Source organism: Octopus bimaculoides, chromosome 24 (genome assembly GCF_046866305.1).
Source record: "Octopus bimaculoides isolate indiv1 chromosome 24, ASM4686630v1, whole genome shotgun sequence".
Classification (NCBI taxonomy): Eukaryota; Metazoa; Mollusca; class Cephalopoda; order Octopoda; family Octopodidae; genus Octopus; species Octopus bimaculoides.
The window spans coordinates 30,792,894-30,814,810 of record NC_142951.1 but is presented as its reverse complement, the minus strand read 5'-3'; the positions used below and the strand labels follow the sequence as shown (position 1 = coordinate 30,814,810).

Genomic DNA, 21,917 nt, shown 5'->3' with positions numbered 1-21,917 from the left:
GAAACAATTACAACTGATAAATCGATTAAGATTGCTCAAAAACGTTCATACCAATTCCAATGGTGATAGCGACATCATAGATTTGAAATGGATTATGAATAAAATGCCCTGTGCATCTAATACAGTTGTTCTTGTTGGTACTCTAAGGCTATTAGTTTCATGCTTGGCATGTCATACGTCCTACAATACATGTTTTTGTTTTGAATAGCATGTAGTTTTCTTTGGTAAATGTGTGTCTGTTTGTAATAACAGTGGTTAGTATCTTGAACGCAGTCAAACAGTTTGAATCACTTTAATTAGAACACGAATAAGCTCCTCCACTATCGCCTACTGCGATCCGGATTATTTTTACGTGGGCTCTACACGTTACTCGACACCGTCTCTGTTACTAAGGTAACGCCTATGCCATAAACGTGCAAGAGAAACAGAGAAAAGGAAATGCAGAGAGCGACAGAAATAGAGAAAGGCAAATAGAGTGAGAGGGAAAGAGAAAAACAGAGAGAGAGAGAGAGTAAAAGCGGGTAGATCTTTTTTTTTTTTTAAAGAAAAATGTTGCCAAAATCGAACAAGAAAGTTGTGGAGGGCAAAAGGTTTAGTCCTGTAACAACCGCGAAGGAGTGAGTAATCTTATTCAAATGATAATTTTGTAAAGTCCCATTGCTTAGTTTGAAACTTAGAAAGAAAATGTTATTCCCGTCACAAAATCACAATAATATTTCCGAGAGAAAATCAATTCTAAAACATCGGCAATTCTAAAACAAATCTAAATAAATAAAAAAGAATCAAGTGTTATTTAGTATTTTTGGCTTTCATAAGTTAGCCCTGATCCTAAAATAAGGCCGTTTAAATATTTTCATGTCTGCCGTTATTTAATTCATTAGCTTTGTTTTGTTTTGGTTTTCTCCTCGTTCTGCCTTTCATCCTTTTGTTCTCAATAGAATCAACACAAGCAAAAGGAAAAACTGGGTTGATTTATTGTTCATAGATGTGAGATTAAAATGGAAGAAACAGACGACACATGCCACAGGCGCTATAATTGTTATATGTGTGTGTGTTAGAAAGCAGCTGTATATATACATATATATATATATATTGGTGTACTCTCTCTCTTTTACTTGTTTGTCATTTTTGACTGCAGCCATGCTGGAGCACCGCCTTTAGTCGAGCAAATCGACCCCAGGACTTATTCTTTGGAAGCCTAGTACTTATTCTATGGGACTCTTTTGCCGAACCGCTAAGTTACTGGGACGTAAACACACCAGCATCGGTTGTCAAGCGATGTGGTGGTGGTGGTGGGGGGGCACACACGGACACACAAACATATGCATACACACATATATATATATATATATATACATATATACGACAGGCTTCTTTCAGTTTCCGTCTGCGTAGCGAAAATTGAAGAATTTAGGTGTGTGTCAGGGAGGGGGATTAAAATTTTAAAATACCGTTTTTTTGTGGGTTTTTTTTTTTTTTGCAGAATCAGAATCTCCGTACTCGAAAATGAGGGATTCTGTAAAAAAAGGGGGGGGAGCCCACATTCTTTACTTCCACCCAGGTACTGAGCGTATGGGTATGGGTGTGTGACTATTTTTCGGGTAGGGAGTTTGGAATGGGGTATCGGATAATTAATACCACTAGATACATATACAACGAATGTGTCTGAGTTCATTACATTACACAAGGGTAGAGGGCCGCGAAAGACCCGATAGTGGGGCCAAAGGCCTCAGAGTTGCTCTCTGCAGGAGCTAACCTGAATGCCGCCCAAAGAGCAGTTTCAAGGCTAGTAAATAAAATTGACTAGTCGTTCTTTAAAATTCACTACATTACCATTGGAAGAAAGTTGTGTTGTGATGTCCACTCTAATGGTTTAACTTCGTGATTTTCTCTTTTTTTATGCATTTTATGCATCTGTATCCCAACTGAATTAAGTTTACATTATTTATATTTTGGATGCCACATTTTGAATAGAAATACATACACCCATATATATAGAGAGAGAGTGGCTGTGTGGTAAGTAGCTTGCTTACAAACCACATGGTTCCAGGTTCAGTCCCACTGCGCAGGTTACGATTTTGTTATTAATCAGTATTAATCACTGAAAATTAAATTAAAAACGTGTATTTCTGTGACTGGAAAAGCGTTTAAGATCAATTCAAATTAAAATCAAAGTTATATTATTATTTCCAGCTCAGCTACTACACCAGTTGGAGCCCTTACTCTAAAAACCAAAAGCCTGATATGGCCAGAGTTCACAGATGTGGATTCAGAGAAATGGGTAAGAGATTATCAGATTATTGGATTACACTGTGTAACAAAATTTTAAATCTTTATTGTCTTTGGTCAGTATGTGTTGTTTCTTATTTGTTTCTATCTAGAAATCAAAGCAAATCACTACTATTCCCTTCAAACGTTGATTCTGTCATGTGGACATCTATGTTTTGAAACTGACCTATTTCCCATTACATTTCAGACAGATTCAATGCTGAGTTGCTGAAGCAGAAATATCGTTATAGCAAATATTCTGCTCAATACCACAGTTTGACTTATCAGCTGTTTGACCATAACCACTTGAGCATGTCCCTTACTGACCGACAGCAGAATGGGCTGAGTGGACTTTTTACATGGCACCAGCACAGATTAGGACAGTTTCGGGATGGTTTTTACAGCTGGATGCCCTTCCAAATGCCAACCACTTTACAGTGTGGACTGGATGCTTTTTACATGGCACCAGCTCCAGCAGGGTCACCAAGTATCTTGCAAGACAAGGAATTTTTTAGTGGGGAGGGGGCATTGGAGGAGGTGATCTTGTGTCAGATGATGAAAGGTTATATGTGTGTTATATTTTTATCATATTTCTTATCTGTTTGTTATGCTTATTATATGTGTTATATGTTGTTTGCTATATGTATGTTGTATGCTTGTTATATGTGTATTACACGTTTATTATTTGTGTTATGTGTTGTTTATATTTGTTTTGTATGTTTGGTAGATGTGTCTTGCATGCTTGCTATGTGTTTTGTATGTTTGTTATAGCAAACATATATCATCATCATCATCATTTAACATCCATCTTCCAATGATGATGATGATGATGATGATGTATATTATATGTATGTATGTACGTTTGTTATATGTGCATTACACACGAATTATATGTCTGTTATATGTTTGTGATATCTGTGCTATGTGTCTGTCATACATGTTTGTATGTTCATTTGATTGGTTGGGAAATGTTAATTAATTACTTTGGTGCAGTTTTCCATATTCTTTGGTGTGATGTGACCCTCATTCTTGGATTTTATCATTTCAGGAATTTCTCGGTAAAGGAAAAGATACGTCCAAGACAAAATCCCCCGTGGTGAGTTGAAGTAAATCCTCAAAGAGGATTTTTCTTAAAAATGACCCATCGGCCACAACATTGAAGCATTTTCATTCTAAGACTATGTCCAAGCTGGTCATTCATGGACCAGAGGATTTTTTTCCTTTGTTGGGAACAAGTGAGGGTTGGTAACAGAAAGGTCATCAGACCATAGAATTTAACTTGAACTATGCAAGCATGAAAAAGTGGATGTTAAGATGATCTTTTATCTTTTACTTTTTTTCAATCGTTTGAGTGTGGCCATGCTGGGGTACTGCTTTGAAGAATTTTAATCAAATGAATTGACCCCCAATACTTATGTTTTTTTAAAAGTGCTGGTATTTATTCTGTCAGTCTGTTTTGCTGAACTGCTAAATTAAGGGGGATGTAAATACACCTTCATTGGTTGTCAAGCAATGATGAGGGACAAACAAAAAGACAGAGGGAGACACACACACACTCTCTCTCTCTCTCACACACACACACACACACTCTCTCTCTCTCTCTCACACACACACACTCTCTCTCTCTCTCTCTCTCTCTCTCTCACACACACACACACACAACCATCCACTCATCCACCACCACCACCAACACCACAATTGTATTTCTGTATGTGTTGTGGATGAACAGCTTATATAACAGTAACAGCAGCAACTACGACAACAACAATAACAAGATGCTGTTTTATAGCTATAACAGTCAAAAACATTTCTTACGTTTTACCAGACCCAGTACTTCGAAGACCCTGAAGGGAAAATTGAGCTTCCTCCCTCGTTAAAGGTAGATCACTGGAAACGGCCTCATGAAATTTTAAGTGATAAGGTAAGTCGAATGCTTTTCTTACTCTTGTCAATAATACTGCATCATCGTTAAGGCAGCGAGCTGGTGGAATCGTTAGCATGCTGGGCAAAATGCTTAGTGGCATTTCATGTGTCTTTACGTTCTGAGTTCATACTCTGCCAAGGTCAGCATTGCCTTTTATTCTTTAGGAGTCGATAAAATAAGTACCAGTTGATCACTGGGTTTCAAGGTAATCTACTGAAATTGCTGGCCTTGTGTCAAAATTTGAAATCATCGTCATTATCATTATTATTATTATTATTATTATTATAAGGTGGTGAGCTTGGCAGAATCATTAGCAGACCAGGCAAAATGCTTAGCGGCATTTTATCCGTCTTTACGTTCTGAGTTCAAATTCCGCCAATCAAAAAAAAATTCAACATAAAATATAATCTAAAGCTTTTTCATGGTCTGCTGGAATGGCTCTCTTCTGAATATATTTACACACCATGCAGTTAAAAAGAAGAAATTGAAATTAGACATTACTCATTTTGCCCCATTTTATCATCATTTTATCATCATTTTTATGAAACTTGAAAATGATCAAATTAGTGTGGGGAAAAATTGACTTGGAATTCAATAGAAAAAAAAATATCGATTGTTAAACACCAAAAATTATTTAGATATTCTATTTGTAACCTTAATAGCAGTAAGAAGTTCTGGGGAGAATATTACAAAAATCATAAATATAAAACATGATAAAATGTTTTCACAAATGAAGACAATAACGGTAAACCCATCTTTTTCTCCATTTTTCGTTGATTGTTTTTCTTTTTTTCTTTACTTTTCTCATTATTTGTTTCTTTGTAGATACCTGTGATTGTTGAAAATAACTCGTTAAACATGTTTGATCTGGTCACTAACAACGAACATCTTCATGAAAGTGAGGTAATCTATCTACTGGTTTGTCTACCTGTCTGTCTGTTTGTCTCTTATGTGTCTATAGTGTGTACTGAGTACACCATATGGAATTTCTACCAACGCCTACGTATTAAACAGTGCCATTTACCTGAAGGGATTAGCGTCCCTGCCTGTTTTCTCGTTAACCAGCACTTTGGTCTTTGTTCAGTTACATTTGAGGCCTTTTGATTCCAGATCTTGCTTCCATGCTTGGGATTTCATTTCTGTCACAACATTAGCTTTGGTCTGACTGGAATTCAGCACAAACCACTGATTTGGTCTGTAAGAATTCTCCTCTAAGAACATCTAATTATCCTCTATGTTATATGTCTCGTATCTCTTCCTCTTTTTTTGTGTGCACACACACACACACACACACACACACACACACACAACACACACACACACACATGTGCACATACACATACATGCACACACAAACACATACACATGCATACAAACACACACACACATGCGTACACGTGCACACACACACTCATTCTTATAATGCAGATCCTTTCTATTTTAGGTCATGCGGAATATAATTGGCCAGATCATTGCATTATGGGAGTTCAGCTCCCTCCCCGCGCCACACTTGTTTGCTGTCTCTGATCCCAACACACCCTTTATTAACTACACCCACAGCTGGAGACCCTGGGAACACCTGTATGCATTGTGCAAGTCAGGCAAAGGGCCACACATGCCCCTATACAATCCACATGGCAAATACATCGTCCGTTTATATTTCATGGTAAGTGTGTTTCTTTCACAATCACGGGTAACCTTTTTCTTACATGTCTTAGCAGATATTGTTCATCATAATTTAAATCACACTACAAAAGATAATGAGATATAGCCATCATATCACTGCTTTATTTAATCAAGATAATCCTCCTCCTCCTCCTCCTCATCATCACCACCACCACCACCACCACCAGAGTGCTGTGCTGGTGTCACGTAAAAAGTACTCGTGCTGGTTCCACCTAAATAGCTCTTGTACTGGTGTCACGCAAAAGTGTTTGTGCCAGTGGCACGTTAAAAGCACCCAGCACACACTGTAAAGTGGTTGGCATTAGGAAAGGTGTTGAGTTATAGAAACCAAGCCGAATCAGACTGGAACCTAGAGCAGCTCTTCAGCTTGCCAGCACTGGTCATACCGTCCAACCCATGCCAGCATGGAAAACAGACATTAAAGGATGCTGACAACGACGATAAAGGGCACATTTTATAAAGCATCACATATTTGGCTCCGTCAAATTAAGCTGGATCTATTCAGTCTTATTTCTTTATTGCCCACAAGGGGCTAAACATAGAGGGGACAAACAAGGACAGACAAAGAGACTAAGTCGATTACATCGACCCCAGTGCGTAACTGGTACTTAATTTATCGACCCTGAAAGGATGAAAGGCAAAGTCGACCTCGGCGGAATTTGAACTCAGAACGTAACAGCAGACGAAATACTGCTAAGCATTTCGCCCGGTAGGGTAACGTTTCTGCCAGTGCGCTGCCTTTGGATCTACTCAGTCTGCTGAATATATACTGAGGTTCACTTATTAATGGTGCACCCGTTTTAGATATTGGAAATGACCCTTTTTAGGAACATATTAAGCTGCACCAAGATTTGATGCTAAATTAGGAGCGTACTTATCCATGAGTAAGAGTAAATACAGTAATTATTATAATTATTTGTTTCAGGGCTGCTGGAGAAAGCTGGTCATTGATGACACTCTGCCGTTTAGCAAAGACAAGTTACTCCTACCTACAACAACACAACCACATGAATTATGGCCCATGTTACTCACAAAGGCACTACTCAAAGTTGCCAGCCTAAAGTAAGAAAGTATTTGTTTTTACTTTTCTTTTGCAGCTTTAAATGTTATTTATATATATATATATTTCTTTTTTAAAAAATTGGCTGTGTGGTTAAGAAGATTGCTCCCCAACTACATAGATTTGAGTTCAATCCCACTGCATGGCGGTTTGACTGGAACTAGTAAGCTAGAGAGCTGCACCAGGTTCCAGTCTGATTTTGGCTTGGTTTTTATGGCTGAATGCCATTCCTAACACCAACCACTCCGAGAGTGTGGTGGGTACCTTTTACAAGCCACTGGCACAGGTGCTTTGACGTGTCCCTAGCAGGGGTGCTTTTATGTGTCACTGTCATGGGTCCCTTTATGTGTCACTGACACAGGTGCCCTTACATCTCACTGGCACCTACTACAACTACAATTTTACTTGGCTCGAGGAATCTTCTCAAGTGCAGCAAACTGCCAAAGGTCTTGATCACTTGTCATTGCCTCTGTGACACCCAACTTACGAAGCTCATGCTTCATCACCTCATCCCATTGTCTTCGATTTTTAGCCGTGTTTAATCTCAACAATATGTCAGTCTTTTCCTTCTCTCTCTATTGAACAGCTACACTCTGAACTGTGGAAGCAATGAAATTGGGGAATTCAACGTCTTGCACACTTTAACCGGTTGGCTCCCTGAGGTAGTTCAAATCACGTGAGTTTGTCTTTGTGTTGCTTTGTAATTTTCAACATCCTTTCTGTGTCCAAAACTTGACAGTTTAACCCTTTGACTTTTAAACTGGGCCATACCCAGCCAAAATATTTCTACCTGTTTTTATGTTCAAACTGGCCAGATCTGGCCTCTCACACTTATCCTAAAAATAATCACATGTCGTTGTTGTTGCTGTTGCTTATCACAGCCACAAAAACACAGAGAAAACCTGGCAGTTGCTGACCAAAGTGCTGCCAGAATGGAAGCCAGAAGATGCAACTGCAAAGGAAGAACCGGTTGTTGAAACACTCCCTGTTGATGCTGTAGAATCAACCATTGTCCAGCCAAGCAAATCTGTGAGCTTCTTCTTCTTCTTCTTCTCCCCCCTCCTCCTCCTCCTCCTCCTTCTTCTTCTTCTTCTTCTTCTACATGCAGGACCCTGCTTCTCCATCCTTTCAGCCCAATCAAGCAGTACCACAGCACCCATCACCCCCACCCCCCTATCTATGGTACTCCTTGACTGACTGCAATCACTTGAAAGCAGCATCAGCACATATTATTTTCCCTGTTTCTTTGCATTTCCAGTCACCTCCCCCAACCCCTGGAACCACTCCCTCCCACCTCTCATCCTCATCATCATCCCTACCCACACTTCTTCTCTGTGCCTCCAGTTATCTCCTTCTCTCCTCTGCCTTACCCCATCTTAACGTGTCTCATATCTGCTATCATTCTCAACACTGAACAACCACCATGCCCCACGTTCTGTAGTCCCCCTTATTTACTTCTACATCTCCCTCCCTCCCTCCCACTCCTATGCTTTGATCATCAGCCCCTACTTCTTGATCTATCACGTCTGAGTCATTTTTTTCCTCTCTCCTAACCCTAACCTTTTCCCCCCGACACACTCATATTTCCCCAAATATTTGAGAAGCAAATTTCTTAACCACACAGCCAAGCCATATCTGTTCCTTGGATTAACTTTTGTGTCATGGATGTGTTTTGCCTTTCAGAAAGAAAGTACTCCTAAAACTGAAAAGGCCGAGAAGTCCGAGAGGTCAGAAAAGGATCACGGAGGAGATAAACACGAATCATTAAGAACCGGGACTTCCCGGAAAGGTGAAAGAAATTTATTTGAAAATTTTAGTCCTAAATTTGATTTACCCTTTCATTACAGTATTTATTTTGAGATGCTCTGTGTTTCTTTCAATCATTTTAAATATAACAAAGAATTTAGTAAAACAACTTCATTATCATTAAGCTAGTGCAAGGAACATAAATTGTGACTAAGGTTTGGTGGAAGATTTTAATTCAAAACTTATGAAAACAAGACATTTGTTCTACAGATCCAGAGGTGGTTTCAGCCAGGTTGGCATCAAAAGGGTTGAAAATATCATGGTGACATTAACCCTTTTGTTACCGTACTTCTGTTGAGATGCTCTGTGTTTCTTTCAATTAATTTTAAATATAACAAAGAATTTAGTAAAACAACTTCATTATCATTAAGCTAGTGCAAGGAACATAAATTGTGACTAAGGTTTGGTGGAAGATTTTAATTCAAAATTTATGAAAACAAGACATTTGTACTACAGAGCCAGATCCAGTTTCAGCCAGGTTGGTAACAAAAGGGTTAAAAAACAAAAATGTGTGCAGTGGTAGTGTTAGATCTTTATAATAATTTTTGATTTAGATACAAAGGGTAAAATTAGTGAAATTAATAGTCTTATAGTCTAATGGGGATTCGGAAGCCTGGGAAATTTTAATTGTATTTAGCAATTCATTTGAAACACTTTGACATAAATTGATACAAGTTTGTTGATACAGGTTTTCTCTTATGGAATATCGATTCTTTTTTTGAACAGGCAGAGACAAAGATAAAGACAAAGACAAGGAGAAAGGCAAAGATAAAAAGGATGCCATTGAGAGAGAACTTTCAAGTAGGGAACCGAAGCCATATTTATTTCTGTTTTTTGTTACTTTTTTTTTCACACCTTTACTCGTTTCAGTCATTGGACGGCAGTCATACTGGAACACCACCCTAAAGGGTTTGAGCAAACAAATTCACCCCAGTACATGTTTGGTATTCATTCCAATGGTCTCTTTTGCTGAAACAAAAAATTTAACTGTTGAATCAAATATTTAAATAAACTTAGAAAACATGTCGCCCCATATTCCCCCAATTGTCCCTTTTATGTGACACCAGCATCAGTGAGGTCTGTTCTGGTATGGTTTTTATGGCTGGATGCCCTTTCTAAGACAAATATATGTGTTTGAGTTATTGTCTCCTTCCCACGACATCACATGATAGCTGTGGGCAAGTGCCACCACCATGCAAATGGGGTCCTTCGCTTTCAGTCTTTTGCGTAAAGCATGTTCAGCCAAGGGAAAATACTACTTTACTTGGAAACAAGTGAGAGTGGGTGATAGGAAGAGCATCCAGCTGTAAAAGACGGAAAAAAGGTACCTCCAGAAATTTCATCCAATTTCATGCAAGCATGGAAAAATGGACATTAAATGATAACGACGACAATGTTGATGACAATGACGGTGACAATGATGACAAATCTACAAGGACGAAACTAACTACCACCAGGTATTTTAGTTTTGACGTTCTATAGCTTTTTTATATGAATAAACTGTAGAAAACGACCTGTTCTTGGGATTTCCCATCATTTTCCAGGAGAAAGGTTCAATCAGATTGATGTGAAAAATAATGAAAACAGTGGAATAATGGTATTTGCTACACATTGGACACCACCAGCACCTTTAAAAGCTTCTTCATTTGCAGAAATGGTAAGGTTACAAGCTTTTTTTCCCTTTATTGTTCTTTTTCTTTTTAAATATGACGGTTTTTGTATTGTTTATATATATATGTTTGAATACTTCCATATAAATAGGGTATCTATTTTTCTGTCTGTCTGTCTATCTGTCTATTTGTCTGTCTGTTCGTCCATCTAAAACTGTAAAAAAATGAAGCAAGCATCTCTTGCTAGCATACTCTTGCTAGCATACTCTTGCTAGCATACTTCTGAGTATACTTTCGAAATCTGTTTGTCTGTCTGTCCGGCCACAATAATATATTATCTGATTTTAAAATGTCCCCCTGCTAAGCACTTTACATTTCTCTCTTTCTCTCTACCCCTTCAACAAACTTCTTAACCATGTAATTCCCCTTTTCATGTCTTTAACATTTCCCTCTTTCTCTTCACCGTTCTCTCCCTACCCTACAGCACAGCATTAACACTTCTCTCTCCCTCTTTTCTCTCACCATCTTTTTCTGTCACTCTTCGCCCCTCTCTTAACTAACCACGTGATGCATTTCGCCTTAGTGTATTATTATACTTTTCTCTTCTTTCTTCTCTACTCACATTTCTCCCCCAGCCCCTCTCTCTCTCTCTCTCTCATTTCTACTCCACCTCTCACTCACTCACTCACTCATGAACTAGCAGATTATTATATAGATTCATCCTTTGTAGGCTACAGCAAGTGAAAAACTTCGCCAGATAGGATTGTCATATTTCCATCCACATCCTGTCTGGATCTCACAGAGTCGTACGCAATCTCTGGAGCCGCAGAGTCCACCACATGTAATTCCAAACTGGCAATTGATTCGTCCGAGAAAAAAGAAGAATATTCCCTTTGATGAGCCACAAAGTAAGAAATCAGAAATGTTATTTTTTTATAATATATTTTTGTTTTCTATTATTACCATTATCTTTATTTTTACTTTTTTTGAACTCAGGTTTTGTTGGAACTCCTGGAGTTTTGCATGCATAGCAGGCTTGCTGTCTGCAGCTTATGGTACCATTGCTATCTGTTCTTTTCAACCGAGGAGGCAAACCTTTTGTAACAGTTTCCCTGGGCACTCTATTCCAATCTCCTTTATATTCCCCTTGATGCCTTCTGATACTGTCCCCAAGGGCACAACGATAATTGGTACTGGAGGACCCAACAATAATTGGCACACACACACACACACACACAACTGTTACTTAAACATTTTCTCACACCGTCTCTAATGAAGGGATATATAAAATATCCTGGAAACAGCTGTAAGACCTTCTCTTTATAAATGTTCTGACTGAAAACTTTTACAGCCTCAGATTTTTCATCTCAATCTGTTAATATATATATATATATATATATATATATATATATATATATATATATATATATACATATATATATAAACAATGGGCTTCTTACAGTTTCCATCTACCAAATCCACTCACAAGGCTTTGGTCGGCCTGAGGCTATAGTAGAGGACACTTGCCCAAGGTGCCACGCAGTGGGACTGAACCCAGAACCATGTGGTTGGTAAGCAAGCTACTTACCACATGGGGTGATTTCATTTAACCCAACTTTGAAATATATTGGGCTTTTTTTAACACACTATGTCTATGAAAGGGGTTTTTTTCCTGGATGAAAATCGCAGCTTTTGGTGTTTCAACTACTCACATACATCAAGCATGTTATATTGACAGAGTTTTTTAAAATAATTAATTAATTAACTATTCTCTTGAATTGTTTCTTTGTTTCTTTTTTCTGTTTATTTTTTTTGCATAAAATTATCCAGTCACTGAAGAATCAACCAAAATTCGGTGTTTGGAATTAGCCACAGCATTTTTGAATTACAAAATCAACCCAGTCTCAATTCCGACTTCAATGTAAGTTTTGACAGAAGAATTATTAAATTATTTATCAAAGACCAATGTACATGAATACACACACACACACACACACACACACACACATATATATATATATATATATATATATATATATATAATAAAAAATAAATGCACCCTTTTAAAGCCTAGCCAGGCTCATGGGCCCGGTTTCCCGGTTCCTGTGGCGTATGTGTTCCCCAGCTGGACGGGATGCTAGTCCATCGCAGCGTTACTCATTTTTGCCAGCTGAGTGGACTGGAGCAACGTGAAATGAAGTGTTTTGCTCAAGAACACAACACGTCGCCCGGTCCAGGAATCGAAACCACAATCTTACGATCATGATGCTGACACCCTAACCACTAGGCCACGCGCCTCCTCTATATATATATGTATATATATATGTATATATATATATATATATATATATATATATATATATATATATATATATATATATATATATATATATATATATATATATATATATATATATATATATATCATCATCATCATCGTTTAACGTCTGCTTTCCATGCTAGCATGGGTTGGACGATTTGACTGAGGACTGGTGAAACCGGATGGCAACACCAGGCTCCAATCTAATTTGGCAGAGTTTCTACAGCTGGATGCCCTTCCTAACGCCAACCACTCAGAGAGTGTAGTGGGTGCTTTTACGTGTCACCCGCACGAAAATGGCCACGCTCGAAATGGTATCTTTTATGTGCCACCCGCACAAGCCAGTCCAGGGGCACTGGCAACGATCTCGCTCGAAAATCCTACGGGAGCCAGTCAGGCGGTACTGGCAACGGCCACGCTCAAAATGGTATATATATATAATAATAATAATAATAGTAGGGGATATAAATCCAAAACTTACAGGGACAATGATGGTAGTAGTGGTGGTGGTGTAGTGATGATGATGATGATGGTGATATGTTTTAATCTATCCACTGGTCTCTGCTGCGTGGAACACAGAGTATCACCACAAACATTTTGCTGTGGATTTCATTCATATTCCTCGTATTTATTCTGCTTCTCCTGAGCCTTTTCCTCTTCTTCTTCTTCTTCTTCTTCTTCTTCTTCTTCTTCTTCTTCTTCCTGCTTTCGACCATGTCCAGTACCAAACCCAGGCAGTGTCACATTTTGGAACCAGAGAAAAAACAGAGAACTATGAACAATCTCACCATAAAAGAAATCGAGGAGGAGAATGAAGATAGTTTACCCTTGGAGGAGAGTACAGAGACTGAAATGAACATTAGTGGCACGTGTTCACTGCTGGATGCCAATGAAACTGAGGTAAGCAAAGTGCCATACTTTACACACACACACACACACACACACACACACGAGGTGTAGTTAAAAAGTATCTGACCTTTGGCCAAAAAACGAGTAATATTACAAAGGTCACTATTTTGATTTAGTCTCATTCAAAGTATTCGCCTTGGGAGTCTACACACTTCTGCCAGCGTTCCTGCCGCTGCTGGAAACATTTCTGGAAATCACTTTTTGGGATGCTGTAGAGCTGTGCCGTCGAATTTTGTTTAATGTCCCCTGTAGACTCAAATCTTCTCCCTTTGGGTGTGTTTTTTTGAGCTTTGAGAATAGCCAAAAGTCACACGGAATCAAGTCTGGGAAGTAGGAAGCCTGACAAACAATTGGTGTGTTTTGCTTCACAACAAATGCTTGGACGACATGGGTGGCATGAGCAGGTGCATTGTAATGGTGGAGTCGGCAGTTCTTTACTGCCCACAGGTAATATTCTTTGTTAATTGTCTGATGCCTGTGGGCGTAGTGGTTAAGAGCGTGGGTTACTAACCCCAAGATTCCAAGTTCGATTCCAGGCAGTGACCTGAATAATAATAATAATAATAACATCGAAAAATACCTTAGGAATGAGAACCCAGGTTCAAAATTTCCCCCAAAACACCTGATGAAGGCTGGAGGGTATATCAGCCGAAACATTGTGTTAACAACAAACAAGATGAGGATAAATGTAAATAATGTACATAATTCCGCATCTCTTAAATATAGAACTGTAGTAAATATATATATATATATATATATGTGTGTGCATGTGTGTGCACTGCTAAGACAACAACAACAAAAACAGCTTCCCCCGTCTAACATTGATATAAATTATGATCCACTGATGTTCATTTTTGACCTTCTGCTCTAATGACAGGTCAAATTAAAACTGCTAGGGACAAACAACTCCGATAAACCAAGGCAGACCAGACCCAGCGGTAGTGAGAAATTTAACCATTCCATCAATTCCGATAAGAAGAAGAAAGGAAGTAAGAAAGACTCTTTGGATGCAAACGTCCATACACTCATGGGTGAGGGCCATATGTTTTCTTTCTTTTTTTTTTTTTTTTTGTTATTTTTGTTTCTTTTTCACACCTTTTGTCTTTTACTTGTTTTGGTCATTTGACTGTAGCCATGCTGGAGCATCACCCTGAAAGGCACACTAGTTAAACACCCCCCCTCACCTTCAAGGCAGTGTAAGCATCCTGAGAGAAAAGTTGGGCATAAGAGGCATCAGATGTGGTGTACAAGGGAGACAACTGCGCTGGTATGGTCACGTGATGCGTATGGACGAGGACAGCTGTGTGAAGAAGTGTCACACTCAAACGGTGGAGTAGACCCAGGAAGACGTAGTATGAGGTGGTGAAGCATGGTTTTTGAATGCCTCATGGAGGCAATGACAAGCAACTGAGACCTTTGGTGAGCAAGAGGAGAGAGTGAGGAGGGAAAGAGGAGAGAGAGTGAGAGGCAGAAAAGAGAGAGAGAAACTTCCTGCAACATTTTTTTCCTTTATTTTGTTTTGGTTTCATTTTCTAGACAACAGCATAGACAGTAATCTTACTAAAGAAGGCATTGACAGGAATGGACATCCATTAAGTGAATTCGACCTAGTTGCAACTCTCCCTAACCTAGAACATACTGGATTTAAGAAAACCTGGGTCGACTTTGAGCTCTTCTGCAAATCCTTCAAGTAAGTCCATGAGATTCTTTTTAAATCTATTTTTAATCTGTTAAGCACAAGCATGGCTGTGTGGTAAGAAGTTTGCTTCCCAACCACATGGAATCTGATAATTTGGTTGGTGGAAAGTAATATACATCGAATATATAGAAAATTCAAAAAAATATAACAGGATTTAATATCATATTCCAACACATGGCTGTTGCTGGAAAACATTCAATTATATAGTAATTATAAAGAATGATCTTTTATAATGGTAAAAAAGAATGGGTAAAGACCCTCTTTGCTCATGAATGACCACAGGATTGCACCGAGAAAGTTCCCCTCCGAGGCAAAAGTCCAAGCAGGACTGTTTATGGAAGACTGGCAGTAACTCATGCATATTTGCCTCTCAGGTCATTTTGACACACCCTGTATATATACATACATACATATATATATATATGCACACACACACACACATACATACGTGCACACACTATACACATACACGCACACACACTTACGCATAGACCAAAGATATGTCATTCATATGTACCACCACTTCATCGTCTCCATAATCTCTCTGATATCTATTTTCAGTAATCTCTGCTATTACCATAAACCGATGCTGTATCAGAACAATATAAAAGTGTCTGACATTAGGGTAAGTACCACTACTACCACTACCATCATCATCATCATCATCATCATCATCATCATCATCATCATCATCATCATCATCATCATCATCATCATCATCATCATCATCATCATCATCATCATCATCATCATCACCACCATCACCATCATCATCACCATCACCATCACCATCACCATCACCATCACCATCATCATCATCATCATCATCATCATCATCATCATCATCATCATCATTATTATTATTATTATTATCAAGGTGGCGAACTGGCAGAATTGTTAGCACGCTGAACGAAATGCTTAGCGGTATTTCGTCTGCCGCTACATTCCGGGTTCAAATTCCACCAAGGTCAACTTTGCCTTTCATCCTTTTGGGATCGATAAATTAAGTACCGGTAGAATATTGGGGTTAATGTGATCGACTATCCTCCTCCCCCCAATTTTAGACCTCATTATTATTATTATTATTATTATTATTATTATTATTGAGTAAGAGAGCAGTGCATGCCATCAAAGTGACACTGGGGTAAAATATACGAAGCCCAGTATACCCATCATGACTACCCGTCTGATAAGGGTACACCAGGTACATGCATCACAACCATATGTGCACACCATAGTGGTCTCATATCAAGATAAACAGCGCATGACCTTGCAAGTGGGGCCCAGTTAGAATTTTCTTCAGGTCGAGTAGCCCATCCTACTCAAATGGTCCTTGAATAAAGGTTGTTTGAGGATGTTGAATGAAATACCCATATTTCCAAAGGTGAATTATCCAAATCCCAAAGAGTTCCTCTCAACACATGACTATGATGCTCCCCCACTACTTCTGCTCGTGATCATCATCATCATCATCATCATCATCATCATCATCATCATCATCATCATCATCATCATTATTATCATTATCATTATTATTATTATTATTATTATTATTATTATTATTATTATTATCTATTGAGTGAGAGAGCAATGCTTGCCATCAAAGTGACACTGGGGTTAAAATATACAAATCCCAGTATACCCATCATGACTACTCGTCTGATAAGGGTACACCAGGCACATGCATCACGACCATATGTGCATGACATGGTGAACTCATATCAGGACAAACAGCACATGACCTTGCAGGTGGGGGCCCAGTTAGAATTTTCTTCAGGTTGAGTAGCCCGTCGCGCTCAAAAGGTTCTTGAATAAGGGTTATCATGCAACACTTTTGAAATGCCAGCGAAATTTTGGTACCAGTTAATCACTAAATTTTACTTTGGTTGCTAAAACTATGTGTGGAAGTTTGACTTTCCTTGCTATTCTTAGCTATGGCATTTGCAATTTCTTTTGATTGTGATTCACTGTTACCGCATTTGACATAATGGTATCATGCTCCATCAACTAGATTGATCTTGGGAGCTTTCTTTCATGGGATGAGTCCTTATCCTCTCCCCTGAAATTGCTGGCCTTGTGCTAGAATGAGAAATCATTCTTCTTCTTACTATTATTATATGAAAACTCACAGCTTATTTTGCTGGGTATGTTGGAAAGTGTCAGCTGTCCACAGCCATCAGACTAAGGTTACACTTGTTTACTGGTCACGCTTCAAGAGACCTGCGAAGAATTCTTGCAGTTGCTCCAAGAATCCTGAGAAGAATTCTTGCAGTAATTATTATTGTTATAAAACATTTTCTCATTGCAACTTCACTTCTCCATACCATGTTTTTTTCCAGATGAATTCCGCTCTTTTAGATGAGAAATCAACACAATATTTATGTATCCTTTTGAGTCAAACAATTGGAAAAAAAAAAAGAGACAAATTGATGTGTATGTATGTATGTATGTACGTATGTATGTACGTATGTATGTATTTGTGTGTCTGTGTTTATCCCCCCCACCATCGCTAGACAGCCGATACTGGTGTGTTTGCATCCCCTGTAACTTGACCGTTCAGTAAAAAAGACCGATAGAATAAATACTAGGCTTACAAAGAATAAGTCCTGGGGTCGATTTCTTCAACTGAAGGTGGTGCTCCAGCATAGTCGCAGTCACATGGCTGAAACAAGTAAAAAGAATAAAAGAATATCTGTGGAGTGCTCAGCCACTTGCACATTAATTTCGCAAGCAGGCTGTTCCATTGGTTGGATCAACTGGAACCCTCATTGTCGTAACTGACAGAGTGCCATATATATTATAGACACCAGAATATTGCCTTCACCCACTGGTTAAGACATGTGTCCCATTTTGAAAAACATCATCCAAGATGGAAAATGAAAAAATATTTGTTACAATATTAATGCTTATGTAAGGAGGCGAGCTGGCAGAATCGTTAGCACGCCGGGCGAAATGCTTATTGGTATTTCGTCTATCTTTATGTTCTAAGTTCAAATTCCACCGAGGTCGACTTTACCTTTCATCCTTTTGGACTTTACCTTTCATCCTTTTGGACTTTACCTTTCATCCCTTTGCATACTGGGGATGATCTAATCAACTGGTCCCTTCGCCAAAAATTTCGGACCTTGTGCCTAGAGTAGAAAAAAAAAAAAATTAACGCTAATGTGAGATTCAAGTGGAATTTTCTTTAAGCTTCTTTTCAGTTTTAGATGGTTTGGTGAACTCACAGCTGGTAGTGTGCTATTCATCATTATCCCGTTGGAACGATGTTTTAAATCCCAAAGACAATGTCGTTAAATTAAAAGAAGAAGCCCGTCTCAGTCCAAACTCATACGAAAGTGAGTATCAACCGATAAAGAAATAGCATCTTTTATTTTTACCTCTTCAGTTTCATGTTGCGTCTGTGTAGGGGCTGTTTTAGATTATGAAGAGAGTATGTGTGAGAACTGCATTGTAGTTAATGTAAAGAGTATATAATGACTGTAAGGGCACCTTTGTGGACTATATAGTGACTATAGTGGAGGCGCAATGGCCCAGTGGTTAGGGTAGCGGACTCGCGGTCATAGGATCGTGGTTTTGATTCCCAGACCAGGCGTTGTGAGTGTTTATTGAGCAAAAACACCTAAAGCTCCACGAGGCTCCAGCAGGGGATGGTGGTGAACCCTGCTGTACTCTTTCACCACAACTTTCTCTCACTCTTACTTCCTGTTTCTGTTGTGCCTGTAATTCAAAGGGTCAGCCTTGTCACACTGTGTCACGCTGAATATCCCCGAGAACTACGTTAAGGGTACACGTGTCTGTGGAGTGCTCAGCCACTTGCACGTTAATTTCACGAGCAGGCTGTTCCGTTGATTGGATCAACTGGAACCCTCGACGTTGTAAGCGACGGAGTGCCAACAACAACAACAACATAGTGACTATGTGGGGACTATATAGATCTGTATAAGATCTGTGTGGGGTCTGAACAGAGATTATTTAGTGACTGTAAGAATGTATTTGATGGCAATACAGTGGACTATATTGGTGTGTATAAGGGCTGTGCACAGCGCTGTTTTAAAGCATGGACCCACTGGGCAGTTGCCTGTATCATTCTCTGCCTTTCCCTTGGACAATGTTTGTGGTTTGAAGTAGGGAGACTGCTGGTCTTTCACAAAATGAATTTCTCTAATCTTTTGCCAATCTCTTAGATTCCAGTCACCCAGAAAGTGGTTCAATTCCAAGTCTTCAGCCTGGTCAACTCATTGTCGAACCATATTCTTGGAAGAGTCTGGTCATTGGTCAGCCGATACTAATGCTACGAACCACTGCTACCCGTTCTGTGACACTAACACTACCACCCGGGTAGGTCAATTTTCTCTGTCCATTTTTTTCTGTTTTTTTTTCTTACTTGTTTCAGTCATTTGACTGTGGCCATGCTGGTGCACCATCTTGAGGAATTTGTCATCAAATAAATTAACTCCAGTACATTTTTTTTTTTTAAGCCTGTTATTCATGCTATCGGTTTCTCTTGCAGAACCGTTAAGTTATAGGGATGTAAACACACAAACATCGGTTTGTCAAGCAGTGGTTGGGGACAGAAACAGACACAAAGACATGCACGCACACACACACACACACACAGTATATCCATAATGACTACCCATCTGATAAGAGTACACCAGGCACATGCATCACAACCATATGTGCACGACAGGGTGATCTCATATCAAGATAAACAGTGCATGACCTTGCAGGTGGGTCTGAGTTAGGATTTTTCTTCAGGTCGAGTAGCCCATCCCACTCAAAATGTCCCTGAATAAGGGTTGTTTAAGGATGTTGAACGAAAGACCCATGTTTCCAGAGGTGTATTATCCAAACCCCAAAGAATTCTTCTCAACACATGGCTATGATGCTCCCCCTCTACTTCTGCTCGTGTTCAAAGATGCACATATCATCAGCCACTAAGGGACATGCTCAACTGGTTAAGCTCAAACAACTGACAAGCAAATCTGTGGTATTGAGCAGAATATTTGCTGTAGCCCATCTTTTATACCAAGACAAAACAACGTACATGATAACACTTCCAATCAGTTAAGATCAGAAGCCATGAGAGCTACTGCCTGGTACTGTATCAGGGCATTTATTATTATTATTATTATTATTATTATTATTTCAGACGCCATGTATTAAAGTTCATGATGACCAGCCCTTTAGGCCACAGCATCCACCTGTCTTCCGATAGCCCTTTCATATTTGGAGATGAAGAGACCATTATGAGTCAATGCAGCAAAGTAAGTCCCCTCTGGAAAATATTGCCACCATTTCATTCCATTCCATTCCAGCTTAATGGTTTCCCTTCATGGCAGAATTAATAGTCAAGACTATTTAAGCATTTTATTAGGTCAAATTCATCCTATGGTTGCGGAACTGTTTCTGGAGGGAAATGCAATCTTTCAGGATGATAATGCACCAATTCACACAGCTAAAGTTGTTACTGAATGGCATGAGGAACATTCCAGTGAAGTTGAACATTTTATCTGGCCCTCACAGTTCCCAGATCTCAATATTATTAAACATTTATGGTGCATTTCAGAAAAACAAATAAGGAGTCAATATCCTCCACCATCATCACTACAAGAACTGGAGACTGTTTTAGCTGAAGAACGGACAAAAATTCCTTTGGAAACAATTCAAACTTTGTACAAGTCCATACCTTGTAGAATTCAAGCTGTAATTACTGCCAAAGGCAATCCTACCCCATATTAAAATAAATTTGTTTGAAATTTTAAGGTATTTCCATTATTTTGTCCAACCCTTGTGTATGTATATATATATATATATATATATATATATATATATATATATATATGTGTGTGTGTGTGTGTGTGTATATATATATATATATATATATATATATATATATATATATATATATATATATATATATATATATATATCAGTTTGGCAAAAGAGAATAAGTACTAGGCTTAAGAAATAAGTCCTAGGATCAATCTGTTCAACTTGAGCCCTTCAAAGTAGTGCTCCAGCATGGCTGCAGTCAAGGTAGGTGAAAGAATAAAAGAATGTATGTATGTATATGTGTGTGTGTGTGTGCATGTGTACATACATGTGCATATGCCTCTTAACGTATTTTGTTCTATAATGCTTTGCATCATTTTTTAATGCTGTAAGATCAATGGATAGTGATACAGATCTTCAATTGAATATCTTTCCTATGCAACCCGACCCTCAATTACAGAATTATACCCATACTTCTCCTAAGTTTTCACCTAACAGCCAATCTGTAAGCAATTCCAATTTTTGTTTAATTTTGTTTAATTTTTTTTTAAAATTTTTATTTCAGGAAAGCAGTCATTTCATAGAATCTGCTTCACAAATGATGCTCTGCTTTGAAAATTGTGTCGCGAATTTCCATTCCAAGGAAAAATATAGACAAGCAAAGGAGAACCTGAAAGTTTACCTATATCCCACAGCACCAGCAACAGCTTATTCAAAGGGACAGCAGTATGAGGTAAAGGAAAACCCGTCTTATTCACACTGAGCATTTTGACCTTACACTAGGGAGCACAGAAACCACTTAGGGAGTCGATATTTAGTTACGTGGCTAGCTGGAAATAATAGCCAAATCTCCCTTT

The 21,917-nt window shown here is 38.7% G+C and overlaps 1 protein-coding gene across 2 annotated transcripts in view; it reads left to right on the top strand.

Annotated features, from left to right (window-relative positions):
- The first annotated feature begins 368 nt into the window (after positions 1 to 368).
- Positions 369 to 21,917, top strand: part of LOC106871682 (androglobin) — a 36,996-nt gene continuing 15,447 nt past the window's right edge. For both annotated transcript variants that reach the window (XM_089340834.1, XM_089340835.1), the window contains exons 1-23: positions 369 to 617; positions 2,194 to 2,281; positions 3,317 to 3,364; positions 4,094 to 4,189; positions 5,018 to 5,095; positions 5,637 to 5,858; positions 6,804 to 6,940; positions 7,525 to 7,614; positions 7,820 to 7,967; positions 8,622 to 8,727; positions 9,471 to 9,545; positions 10,289 to 10,401; positions 11,085 to 11,262; positions 12,185 to 12,275; positions 13,397 to 13,574; positions 14,461 to 14,614; positions 15,120 to 15,273; positions 15,844 to 15,907; positions 17,622 to 17,664; positions 18,486 to 18,620; positions 19,470 to 19,623; positions 20,438 to 20,552; positions 21,626 to 21,793. In XM_089340834.1, coding sequence (XP_089196960.1) covers positions 550 to 617; positions 2,194 to 2,281; positions 3,317 to 3,364; positions 4,094 to 4,189; positions 5,018 to 5,095; positions 5,637 to 5,858; positions 6,804 to 6,940; positions 7,525 to 7,614; positions 7,820 to 7,967; positions 8,622 to 8,727; positions 9,471 to 9,545; positions 10,289 to 10,401; positions 11,085 to 11,262; positions 12,185 to 12,275; positions 13,397 to 13,574; positions 14,461 to 14,614; positions 15,120 to 15,273; positions 15,844 to 15,907; positions 17,622 to 17,664; positions 18,486 to 18,620; positions 19,470 to 19,623; positions 20,438 to 20,552; positions 21,626 to 21,793 — 2,703 coding nt within the window. In that variant the 5' untranslated portion in view covers positions 369 to 549. The remainder of the gene's footprint in view (positions 618 to 2,193; positions 2,282 to 3,316; positions 3,365 to 4,093; positions 4,190 to 5,017; positions 5,096 to 5,636; positions 5,859 to 6,803; positions 6,941 to 7,524; positions 7,615 to 7,819; positions 7,968 to 8,621; positions 8,728 to 9,470; positions 9,546 to 10,288; positions 10,402 to 11,084; positions 11,263 to 12,184; positions 12,276 to 13,396; positions 13,575 to 14,460; positions 14,615 to 15,119; positions 15,274 to 15,843; positions 15,908 to 17,621; positions 17,665 to 18,485; positions 18,621 to 19,469; positions 19,624 to 20,437; positions 20,553 to 21,625; positions 21,794 to 21,917) is intronic.